The 13,346-nt window shown below is 35.2% G+C and overlaps 1 protein-coding gene across 50 annotated transcripts in view; it reads left to right on the top strand.

Annotated features, from left to right (window-relative positions):
- Positions 1 to 3,898: 3,898 nt before the first annotated feature.
- Positions 3,899 to 13,346, top strand: part of LOC134534020 (protein abrupt-like) — a 354,312-nt gene continuing 344,864 nt past the window's right edge. For 43 of the 50 annotated variants that reach the window (XM_063371961.1, XM_063371919.1, XM_063371958.1 and 40 more), the window contains exons 1-5: positions 4,129 to 4,355; positions 7,275 to 7,647; positions 7,741 to 7,830; positions 7,930 to 8,332; positions 10,877 to 10,951. In XM_063371961.1, the coding sequence (XP_063228031.1) occupies positions 7,279 to 7,647; positions 7,741 to 7,830; positions 7,930 to 8,332; positions 10,877 to 10,951 (937 nt within the window). In that variant the 5' untranslated portion in view covers positions 4,129 to 4,355; positions 7,275 to 7,278. Of the gene's footprint in view, positions 4,356 to 7,274; positions 7,648 to 7,740; positions 7,831 to 7,929; positions 8,333 to 10,876; positions 10,952 to 13,346 lie in introns of all 50 variants that reach the window. The other 7 variants (XM_063371929.1, XM_063371938.1, XM_063371911.1 and 4 more) reach the window with 6 other exon arrangements.

Consider the following 13,346-nt stretch of genomic DNA (forward strand, 5'->3'; position numbering starts at 1 on the left):
AAGAGTTTAGGTACATTGGAAAATTGAGAGCTGTATCAGAGGAAAAGTACAATTTTTATATAACTTATTTTTTTTTTCGGTATTATGTATCATTGACAGCAAGTTAGGGTAAAACATTGCATGGTTTACACAAAGTGTCCAGGCATGGGTTCCCAAATCTTTTGGACCCACTGCTCCCTTTAATCTACAGATTATTTCTGGCTGCTTCCCCAATACATACCTGTATGAGGCTCACCCCAAAATATGTTAAAATAAATTTTATAGCACAAACCCACAATCTATAAATTCTAATTTTAGTTTTTTTGTTAAGTAAAAATTAATATGTGTTTTTAAATTTAACATTTACAATCTTTATAAAGCTATTTAAAAATGAATAACATGATATGTTAGAAAAGGAAGAGGTAAAAAAAAAAAATGAACGTATAAAAATGTGAGTGAGTCCAGTACTCGCCAGTGATGTGTAACATCTAACCTCGGTAAAGAGCAAATTCATGAGTTCTCAAGTTGCAAATACATTGATAATATGAAACTCAGATATAAAATTAAACATATAATTATTTAAAATTATGCCAAAAGTGATAAATATACGAAAATTGTGTTTTCAACTACATTTCTTGATGCAAATCACACTTAGTTTCTGCACCTGCTGCTAGAATTCACTGTTGGAGTAGCTACGTCATCCATTGAATCATTTGATTAGTAGGCAAAAATTTTAAACTATGTAATAAAATGGCTCTGATAAAAGCGAAAAAAAACTTGGATATAAATACTAAGCTACACCCTGGCTCTGGACCTGATTTTCGACAAGGAAATTTATTAAAATACTGCCCCTCTTGTTAAAATTCACCAAAGAATTAATATTTTTAAGTTTCCTTTTATCTTTGTGAACTTTGGTTTAAGCTATCTGCGACAGAAATCAGCACCGTAGTTGTTACAGGTTTTCCATTCCTTGACTTCTGTTGCATTCATGAAATTACTCCCACCAAATGTTGTATACCTGGAGGTAAGATGTTAGTCATCAAAAACAGTCAATCAATTGAGTGATTGATTGAGTAATATAAAAAAAAGAAGCATTGCTCTTTGGGACACTTGGCGGTGTTCCCTGAGCGCTGTGGCACACTATTTGAGAACCCCTGGTTTAAGGTGATGGGAGCTCCAGGATTGTTGTGGGCTCTGAAACCACCTTGACACTGACTCAGCACTTGTTATCATGGCAACCAAGGGCTTTCGTCGTTAAAGACAAATGCTGACAACAACAAATTTCAGGGAAATCAGGGAAGGAAAGAAACTATTATGGCTTGAGGTAAGGAAGTGTCTTAGCATTTGCTTGTAGTCATTTCAAGAAAATACGTAAAACTGAATTTAGATTGACCAATATTCTGTGCATGAATCCAATTTTTTACCAAGGTTATAACTCGCTCAATATGTTAATTCGCAATGCACTAAAAGTTTCAAGGTAATGGGATCTCAAAGATTAAAGTGGGCTCAGACACCTAACGTTGGTGCGGTAAGGAGGTATGAAGATACCTAATGGTGATGTTCCAGCAATCCTTGGAGGAGGGAAAAATGCCAACACAATGGAAGGAGGTGGTAGTAGTATCGATACAAGGGAGGTAGAGATAAGGCAAACCCGGTGAATTACAGACTAGTCGATCTGACGTCCTATGTAGTGAAAGTAATGCAGAGGCTGGTGGGCAGGTAGGTATGTAGTAGGGGTAATGGATGACTTAGGGTGGGTGGACGATAGCATGGCTTCAGGAGAGGGTACTCGTGTGAAACACAGATGGTTGGATTGCTGAAAGATCCGGTGAAGCAGATAGACGCAATTATCATAGACTTTGAAAATAAATTTAATAAGGTACCACACAAGAGGCTAATAGAGAAGGTGAGTTGTTGGTAAGGGATGACAGGATGGTAAGTTGGATAGGACACTTACTGAGGGATAGAAGGGAGAGGGTGAATGGGGGAGAGAAAAGGTGTGAAAAGGCGAAGTGACCCAGGTTTGCTGCAGGGGAGTGTATTGGAGCACCTGCTGTTTACGACGAACGATATATGAGAGGGGATGGAGGCCAAGATAAGAGTATTTGCAGATGGATGAAGGTGGTTAGATTCACAGGGAAGAGAGAGGTAATGAGGGGAGAGTATAACTGGAAGGAGCAGCAGATTAATGTGGTCGACAATTATAGTACTTAGGGGCGATCCTGTAAAATAACCTGGAATGGGCAGTGGCTGTTGAGTAAAGGGAGAGGGCACTTGAGTTGCTTGGCAGGATCCTACAGTGAGTAGGGAGGGATAAGGGAGCTGGAGAAAGTGCAGCTTACAGTAGAGCGGTGGGAGATGGGCGGGGAAGGTCAAGAAGGAGAAATGCATAGTCGGATGGAAATAATTAAGGAGTTAGGGTGGGAAGCATTACAGTGATAAAGGGTGGAAAAGATTAGTCAGGCTGCTTAAAGTGTCTGTGTGTGATTGGATAAGGTGATAAAGTGAATGGGGGGAGGGGGGGGGGGGGAAGAAAAGTTGGGAACATCTGGGAATAATAGAGTTGGATATAAAGGTCAGACAGAGGGAGGCATATCCTTCTTGTAGATACAAGCAGGTGAGTGGAATGAGATGGAGGAAGGATTGCTAGGGGTGAGAGATGCAGGGGATCTGAGGACACGACAAATGGTGAAGGGGAAGTGAATGGTAGGAGGGGGGGGGGGGGGAACTCCTTGCCGCGGGTGAAAGCCCAATTGCGAGTGTAAGTCATTTATTCATACAAGATTGTTAAAAAAAAAAAATTGTGACTAACACAATAATAATAATAAAAAATAACTATGAGCGTTACAATTAAAATCTGCAACTGTAGTGATGCAAGACAAAATGGGTGGATATTGAAAGTTTGAGGAACTAAGGATAGTTACTCAAACTGTAAAAAAATAAATTATATCTAGAATATCACGGTTATGAAACATCGAGACCATATATATTTCAGATACGAGAACATTTCGGCGGGATTTACATATATCTAATCTACCTATAATACAAATAAACGACAAGCTAACGTTACAATGGACGTTTACAGATTTTTGTGCGTGGAACAATTATTTTCAACGTATGGAGACATGGTCTCACGGTGAAACAAAAACAGAATAAATGGGCATTGCCGAGCTGATCCGTACTCTTCCATGTCCACATGCATTTACATGCCAATGTCCGTGATTACGACTCTTTTACGTGATGTGTCCCATTCCATGTAATTGAATAACCTATTACGTAAAATACAAAAAATCAAAAAAGTTTAAATTAGTGACAATGCTAGCAGAATGGTAAGGGATAAAGAAAAAAAAAATTGTGCTTATTCCCCATTCCTGCAGGAATAACAGAATACGTGGAATATAAGGGTGCAAAACTGAAGAATTACTATTTTTACTATTTATTTTATTTTCATTGAAGCACATAATATGCAAAAATAAGATGTGTAAGTAGTCACATAAAAATATTTTAGTATCAACAAAAAAAAAAAAACTTTAAAAAGAAAATGAATCTTAACATAATAATAGGTACACAGCCTGTGCACGAATCTTAGGCAACGGACAATACACAGAAGTTCTGTGACAGAACAATACCGGTATTGATTTTTAATGTTCTGATTCCAAATGGAGTAGCTTAGGAAAATATACTCCATTTTGTATAATCTGATGCTTGTATTGTTAGGACGTATTTAAACATTTTTATACGGTGAAATACATAGTAAAACCCAGAAAAATAAAATACTTTTATTTTATGTTATTATATTTCATTTAGATTACAAATTAAAGTTATTTGGAAAATAAAAACTGTTATCTTACATAATTAAGGTATTTGAAATATTTATCCAATAAACATTGAAATTGCAAATTTAAGGCTATAGTTGTTTAGTAGTCTCTTCCTGATTGGTCATGGTGTTCTAATATTGTATTGACTTTTTTAAAAAGTGATTTTTATAAAAGCTAATGTTACAAAATATAATAGAATTAATTTGTTAAAATAATATTTTGCCATTTAATTTGATTATTGTTTAGTATTTCAATGTAAATTTAATTTAAAACGTTGGATGCAGCGCTCCTTACGGCTCATATTATAACTACCCACGATAAAGGACGCCGTGATAGAAGGACCAAGCCTCGAAGCGACGCCAACGACGCCATTACGTCGGATTGAACTTGGAAGATGTGTTGTAGGCTGTGGAGCGGCTGTATTTAAAGAAATTTTAAGTGCATTTTTATATATTTTTTACCTCAAAGATTATACTTGTTAACTTATACGCTTTAATATCTAAGTCTGTTGTATTTTGGACGTTTGGAACAAGTTTAAGAACTGCCGGTGCCGTTGAGGTAAGATTCACGAAATGTCGCCATTATTAAGAGTTGTAATAGCATTAGTGGTTTCGTGTTTTAGAATATTTTAGCTTTTCGTAAACTATTCATGCATATTAATGTTAGTTAATGATTTGAAGGGATCATGAAATTGATTTACTGTTTAATTTGTTGCCACAATGGGTATTTTTGTTCCTTTTAGCTGGAGTATTCTGATAACGGTAATGGGGAAGTGGTTTAGAAATTGATTTTTGGACTAGTCAATATCCCATAGTTTTATAAACTAGCTAAGTAGATAGGAAAATCAATTAGTGCCCCAACTCCCCCCCCCAAAAAAATCACATTCCCTTTATTTTCTAAATGGATGATTTAATTTGAATTTACATTAAATGGTTAGATCACTCGCATCATGGCAAACTTTTTTTTTTACTGATTCACTTATCTAATGTTAAAGATTCCGAATTGTTTTGGTGAATTAAAGTATTTTTTTTATTTACTAAAAACCAAGTTATTTTCAATTTTATTTTTATATTGATCTTTATTCTGTTGGCCACAAACATGTTCCTAAGCAGACCTCTTTAATGTTATATAACTCCTGAAATCCAATTTCTGGCCAATATTCTTGACATAACAGGCCATTTCCAATGTTCTTGTAATATTCCTTGTCTTTTAAATGCTTTACTGGAGTTACAAATGTGCGTGGTGATAGTGTGCAACTGCTACAAGAAAGCAGATGTAAAATGCAGCAATTGGTATATGTGGAAAGTAATTACTGGGTTAATTTCTAGTTAAGCGGCTCATGTAAATAAAAATTCTGAAAGTGGTAATTTTGAACATGTAATTTTAGGCTAAGGGTTTTCTCAGTAAAAATTCAGAAATTAGGTTTTTGAGTACTATACAGTCCTGTATTTATCAAGAAAATATCAATTAGAAATTTGTACTGGTGTTTGAGAGACTTGTTAGGCAGGGCCACAAATTTCAGAGAAATTGTGGTGTAAAAGTTATTTAACAAGCATAAAATATTGCTTGCAAAATTATTAAAAATTGCTGTAATGACTTCCAAAAAATTAATAATTTTCATTAATATTAGTGGTAAATATGTAGTGTACGGATTAGCGCCAAAAAAAATCGTACAAATATAAAATAACTTTCATTATATGCTCTTTTACGTCCTCTTTTCATAACTGCCTGCGGAGATAAGAAATTCCAAATACTTTATCCAATGATAGGCAAAAGGGTGTAGAATTTTCCATTTACCATTCTGGGGGTGAAATGATGAAAATCACTCCCTCTGAAGCAGCACTAGCACTCGTGGTAGCCATGCACCATTCATGCTACTAGATTACCTGGTAATCTGAATGAAAACGACTTATCAAATTTATAAAATAAAAACTAGGGATCACTCCTGGACTCTTTGGGATTACATTGCTTAAGTAGTCCTGGCGAGACTGCTTCCAATCGGAGTCAAGTGCGTGAAGCACTGGAGAGAAGTGACCATGGTGACTGCAGAAGGATGCATTAATTAAACAAATAGGGTTACATGCTAAAAACTTGTGTTAGAGCCCTGGAGGCCTAGGAAGTGGGGGACTGGTCTCTGATTGGCTGGAGGTGGTGCTGACCAAAGGGGAAAAAATTAACAAAATTGGCCGGTGGCCTAACTAGGGCATGGGGGGGGGGGGGCACTCCGTTCCGAAGGGCAGCGCGCTCCGGGCACGGGCGAAACACTCTGGGTTAGTTCACTAAAGTCCCGCAAGGACAAGTGTAAGCCTGGCACTTATGGGACCAGCTGGTTCACGCTGTCTGGCTAAAAGGGAACCGAATTATGTAATGTATAATGCTGATGAAAATACAAAGTAGTTAGAGACAGGCCTGGCAAGGCAATCTGAAAATAATCAGTACTTAAAAAACCTTGAAATAACTATTGGTAATTTTTCAATCTCTAGGTTAAGTTGCTGATAGAGAACTATAGAATTTTGTTTACAATCCTTCACCAATGGTTCAAGCATTGCAAATAAAGAAACAAACATTTTTTGAAGAGGCTCAGAAAGAAGCCAGACTATTAGATGACATCTCTTCAGTTACCAAGCAACAGCCTTAAAATAATGTGACCAGCATTTTGAAATGTTAGAAATACTGTTCATACTAAAATGATATATCTATGCTATTTAAAACTTGCAAAATATCAACTTTATTTGAAATATGTAAGTACTTTTTAAATTTAATCTTGTATGCGTTTGTACATGAAAAAAATTCATGTTTTGGTACATTTTTGACAGTTAATTTATTCTACTTGAAGTATAAATGTTTATAGTTAAACCACTTAAGCTAACTAATGCTAAGAGATTAACTTTCTGAAAGGATATCATTTATACACATAATAAAATAGTTGTGCTGCAAATATGCTGGAACAAAATTGCTGTTGACAGTACAAAGGATCTTAATTATAGGTTTTTAAAATTGTTTTAGTGGTATTGTGGGCTGCTGCTAAACTATAGCTTAAAAATACACAGTACATCTAATTATCTATATTTTGTTCATTGCCATAAACCAGAATTGTATAAACCACAGTTTTGTTCTTATCAATAATGTTCTGCTGAACATTACACAGAGCTGGAAACTACTTTTTTGTGGAATTTTTTTTGCCCAATTTATATTAACCTATTTCTTGGCCAAAATGCAATTCTAGTAAAGAGTTGGTCTAAATTATTGTGGGTGTAATATTTAATACTTACAATGCACATTGTAAAAAATAGCATTTGGAATGTGGTTTGCTTGGAAAAGCAAAAAAAAAAAATTGTCTAGTAGTGATATCTAAGAAAGAACATGTTAATTATGTCTGACCAAAGTAGTCTCATATAAGATCATATTCTTTCACTTTCATTTCATTCAATTTTTTAATTGACTAAAGTAATTTTACTAAAGTACACTTGTTTGCAGGAAAATGGCAAATGCTGATGAGCAGTTCTCCCTTCGTTGGAACAACTTCCACTCGAACTTGTCATCAGGCTTCCATGCATTTCTGCAAGGGGAGGACTTGGTTGACGTGACACTAGCAGCAGGGGGCAAGTTCCTGCAAGCGCACAAGTTGGTGCTCTCCGTCTGCAGCCCCTACTTCAAAGAGCTGTTTAAAGTGAATCCCTGCAAGCACCCCATCGTCATCCTCAAAGATGTGGGCCACAAGGAGCTGGAAGATATCCTGGAGTTCATGTACCGAGGCGAAGTGAACGTTCGGCAGGATGACTTGACAGAGTTCCTGAAGACTGCAGAGATGCTGCAGGTCAAGGGCCTCACTGGAGACGAATCCAACTCGGTGAGTTGGGAATACCACCTGAAATAGCTTAATAAACTAAACATGTCATCTAGGTTTTCTGTGAGAGTGAAGTATTGGAATCTTTGTTGTCAGGACCAGCAGGGCTCTTCCCAAGTGCCGCCACCTTCACCAGCACCATTACAAAGCTCGGTGAAAGTAAAACCTCGGAAACCACAGCCTAAGGTAAGATTTTTCTGTACCAAGGGTATGTTTCATAATGAAGAGAGGGGGGTGAGGGGTTAAAAGTGTGATGGAGTGGAAGTGACACTTGTTTTATTGCAGGCCCCACCAGTGGACAGCATGCCTCCCTCTCCGATGACCGATGATATGCCTACACGCTCGCCAGCTGCGGACTTAAACCCTCCACCCTTCAAGCGCATGAAGCAAGAGTCCCAGTCACAGCCTTCGCCCCAGCAACAGTTCAAACAAGAGACACAATCACAGCAACAGTACAAGACTCAGTCCCTGTCTAGCCCCTCTCCACGCCGCCTTCCTCCAGCGTCGCCCCTCTCCATTGCGGATGATTCGAGTAGGGGGGTTGAGTTTGTGGAAGTGACCAAGCCAAAAATGGAGCCTGTGGACATTGAGTCAGATGTTGAGGAGGTGGATGCTGGCATAGATGATAAGACTGATTTCTCTGATTTCTTTGGTGGCGAAAGCAGCCAGTCCCATCAGGATGCACCAGGTTTGTAATTTTCATTTTTTCTCTTAATTTTGGTTCTAGATTGACTTTTTACTACTGGCATTTTATTTTATTTTTATTTATAGTTACGTTCCGTCGACCATGAATGAGCAATTGCTCAATGGTGTAGAACATGTCAGTATATACAATACAATACAAAATAAAAATTAAATCCATAACATAGTAAGATAAAAGTTATAAACAATATCATGATTAAATACACATATCACAATTAAAGGGGTATAGCATACATGTATTATACACATATAATATTAAGGTGTCCGTACACAAAGATATTTTAAACCTAAACACACAAATATACACATAACTATTATAATATATATATATATACACACACAATTCAGATTTTAACACACAAGTTATGATTATCAATACAATTTAAAAATTCATCAACAGAATAAAATGTTTTTGAGATGAGATATTCTTTTAATTTATATTTAAAATTTTTACTTTTACATAGTTGTTTTAAAGTTAATGGAAGATTATTAAATAACTTCAAAGCAGTATTATATATGCCTTTCTGCTGTAAAGTAGTTCTTGCCCGAGTTATATGCAAGTCATCACATTTTTTAGTTTCGTATGGATGTATTGCTGAATTTGGCTTAAAAATATTCAGATTTTTATTTAAAAACACTAAAACTGAAAAGATATATTGACTTGGCAATGGGAGAATACATAGTTTATTAAAAAGTGGTTTGCATGAATCTCTTTGCTTGCTATTACAAATAATCCTTATGGCTTTTTTTTGTATTATAAAGACTTTAATAGCTTCCGAGCTATTTCCCCATGAAATTATACCATATTGCATTAGTGAGTGAAAATACCCGAAGTACATTAATTTCATAACCTCAACATCAACTTTCCCAACCATACAGCGAAGATCAAAACATGCAGATGTTAGTTTATTACATAATACCTCTATGTTCTGTTTCCAATTTATTTTTTCATCAATTATTAATCCCAGAAATTTCGCATAATGAGACTGATGTAGATTTTTATTTAAACAAGAAATATTAATATCTTCATACATTTGGTTTCTTGTTATGAAGTTAACAAAATTTGTTTTATTAAAATTTAAAGTTAATTTATTAGACTTAAACCAAGAAATCATTAGATTGAGTACATTTTCAGATTCCTCAATTAACTGGGTGTGAGACAGGTTTTGTATTATGATACTAGTATCATCTGCAAACAGAATAGCAGAAGCTCTTACATCAAGCATATGTGGTAAGTCATTAACATAAAAAAGAAAGAGCAAGGGACCTAATACCGATCCTTGAGGCACACCATGCTCTATACAACCTGAGCGAGAGACAAACTTTTTATTGGAACAGGTATCCACTAACATTACACTTTGTTGTCTGTAGTATAAATATGAGATTAGAAGTTTTTGAAGCTGACCAACAATACCATAAAAATCCAATTTTTTTAATCAATATACTATGATTGACAGTCAAAGGCTTTTGCTAGGTCACAAAATATACTAACTACATGAAGTTTATTATCTAATGCTGTTTGGATAGTATTTACAAGGTTGAATATAGCTTCATTAATAGATTTTTTCTTCCTAAAGCCAAACTGTGATGTTAATATTTGATATTGGTCTAAGTGATCAAGTAATCTCCTATAGATGACTTTTTCAAGGATCTTAGAAAATGTAGTCAATAACGAAATTGGCCTATAGTTTTCGATATTAGTTTTCTCACCTTTCTTATGTAATGGAATAATTACAGCGTATTTCGTCCTATCAGGGAAGGTACCTGTAATTAAACAGATATTGCAAATTAAACTGAGAGGCTTAGATAATTGATCAGAACACTGCTTGATTATTTTACTACTAAGCTCATCATAACCATGAGAAGTTTTAGATTTCATGTTTTTTATGATTAAACTTATTTCATGAGGAGTTACAAGGGAAAATTGAATTTTAGGAAATTTTTTGGAAAAAGCATTTTGGACAAACTCTAAAGGGTCGTGAGAGGATTGAAGATTAGTTACTAAGTGATTTGCAACATTTAAAAAATGTTTATTGAAAGCATTAGAAATATCAACTGGGTTTTCAATAGTTTTCACTTTTGAAGTGTTAAAGAATAGGGCATAAAACATTTTTTTTGTATGGATCTAGTTACAAAATATGTGCTATAAATTGGAGGAAAAACTTGTCTTTGAGCAGTAGGTTTCATTTTAGTGGGATTATTTAGATTGATTAATTTTCAGTTATAACACTAAATTTTTTTTGGGGAATAAGAGATACAATAAATGACAGTTTAATGTTTTTGACTAGGAAGTTCATTTCACAAGCAGTATTTTAGTGCATGTCAATGATTTAAAAAAATTAAAATTATTTAATTTCCTGAATTTGTTAGGATAAGTTAAAAAAAAAATTTCATTATATGATTTTGTAGCCACTCTGTTAAGTTACCTGTTAATTTAATAGTTAACTAACTGTTGGACTGTTTCGATCAGTGTGTTAAGACATTGTGCCAGTTTGAGGGGAAGTGAAAAGTGGCGTGGTGGTATGTGCAGGAATGGGTATGCTGCCGGGTATGTCAATGTCTGGTATGTCTCAGGATATGGGCATGCCTCAAGATGGAGGACAAGGTAGGATATCTCCCTTCTTTACATGCCGTGGCCATCTTCGCGCTGGCTGCAGCACTTCACTTTTTAGCATTTGGAAGGGTATCTTTTCATTAGTACAAGTGGTGCATTCAGAGCGTGTGAGGGGCTCGGCATATTTTTGCGGAGGCAGATGCAAGCGTTTTCTTGCAGTCATGGTCAGAATTATTTAACGCATTAAATGCTGTTTTTATTTTATGTATAGCAATACATGACACAATCAATGTTATGAATTATTATTTAAAAGTAACTTAAATGCATTTTTTTAGTGGTCATCAGTCCTTAATACTAAGAAGTTTCCAGTCAACTAAATGTTAATAATTTTCTTGTAAGTTATAGCTTAAGGTACTTAAACTTTGTTGAGTCAAAGCAGAAGAAATATTGAGAATGTAAATATAAATGATTTTAGTTTTGCACCTGCCTCCAAAAGTGTATTTGTTTTTAAATGTAAATGTCAAGCTTGCTGCCTGGTTTGGTGTCAGTTGTTTTAAAGGTTTAAAAAAGTACGCAGGTTTTAAATTTTCCTGTCTAGTTGGAAGGTACTCATTCTGTGTGAGGGAATACAACTGGCAGGGACCAAGCTGCTTGCTGAGCGAACAGGGGGCACTGGCCATTTCATTATCCCCTTGCTTATTCTTGATTGATAATGTTTAACATTTTCAAGTTTGCTAACTCTTCAACAATTATATTCTACAGAAATTTTAAAGCCGTTTAAAGATACCTAAATAAAGAAAAACTCTAAGGAAATTTAGAAAATTGAAGCTTATTTGCAGCTGCAGACCATGCCAATCCCAATGAGTTAATTAATACCATAAAATAATTTGTTTTAATTTATGTATAAAGTACCATAAACATACTCCTTATAGCATTCTTTCAGTTTGTTCCTGAATTTGCCCCCTGTAGTCATGAAGTATTAAGATCTATATTTGATTTTGTATTCTTGTGCTATTGCAACGTGTGCTTATTGGTGAAGACAAATGTGTGGCAGGTGAGTTTTAAGTGTGACATGTTATGTGTTAAACGACAGCACACGTCCACATCCAGATTTGATAGGTTTTGTATGTCAATGTTACCATTATTTTGGCTGACCACTTCAATCTATTTCACTTGTAAACTTAGCCGTGTGCTGTTGTTATTGTTCTTGAGTGATGTAAAAGTTAGCATTGGTGAGTGGTTTGCTGATATCTTGTGAAGAAGTTGGGATAATTGTGACTGTCAGAGGTAAGCATTGTCTGTCTACATATTTTGTAATGGATAGGCCAAAGTGCCATCATAGATTGTCTTTGAAAAGGTTTAAAAAGCGTAGCTCGTCTGTAAAAATAATCGGTTTATATAAGAAGACTAAGAAAGTTAGAAGACGTTTAAAAGGTTATTAAAATTGTAGCTCATCGGTGTGTACGGTTTATATGAGACGATTAAGGAAGTGCGAAGACCAGAGGTGTGAAGTGATGCTGGCAGCAGATGAAGATTGCAGCTTATCCTGGATATATTTTTGGTGGGTACTTTTTTTTCTTCGTAACTTAGTTTTTAGATTTTTAGTTGTAACAAATTTGTGTTTCCTTTGGGTGTGTGCTGTTGTCTTGGTTTGTGGAATGGAATATTGAACATCTGAAAAAAAAGTATTAAACTTCTTGGGTTAATTAAAGCTTCCAAACAAGGATTGTTGGTGTAGTGAACAGCGATAAGCTTTATACTGCTAATGAATTGCGACCCCAGAGTTGGGTAATTTTAGGACGTGTCTCGATATAAAGCGACCGCATGACTATGCATAGCATAGCAACAGTGACTACTAGACCGGCAACCATGGCTCTACAGATTGCATTTAGACTTTTTATTTTTGTTATGAAGAAGGGAAGTAGTGAAGAAAGAAGGTCGAAGTGTAGAAGATCTTTATATGGGATGCTGCAGATAAAAATAAAAAGGTGGGTTTGTTACTTTCATACCATACTTAAAATAGTATAAAGGAATTTTTTCTAATAAGAGTGTGTATGATAAGCAAGTTTCTTAAAAACCAAACTAATTCTAAGTTTGTGATTTTATTGTGTGACATTGAATGGATTTTTTTATTTTTAAATCCACTGCTGCAGCTAAATAATTAAGCTGCAATGGTTTAAAAATCTGAGATCGTCAACAGTGAGGGGTGTTGCACACCTAATGTGTTCTGCTATTAAAGACATTTTATTTCTGTGTTATACAAGCATGGGAAATACATAATTTTACTTCTCATGGTTTCTATAAGGTATCTTTCTGAGCAGGTTCGTCATGTTGAGTGTTTTTATTGTGTGGTTTGCATGCCATTTTAATGGTCTTAATTTTGATATTATTTTATTTATATTTATTTATTAATATTGTGAGATGACTACCAACAGCGATGAGTCAG

Source organism: Bacillus rossius, chromosome 7 (assembly GCF_032445375.1).
Source record: "Bacillus rossius redtenbacheri isolate Brsri chromosome 7, Brsri_v3, whole genome shotgun sequence".
Classification (NCBI taxonomy): Eukaryota; Metazoa; Arthropoda; class Insecta; order Phasmatodea; family Bacillidae; genus Bacillus; species Bacillus rossius.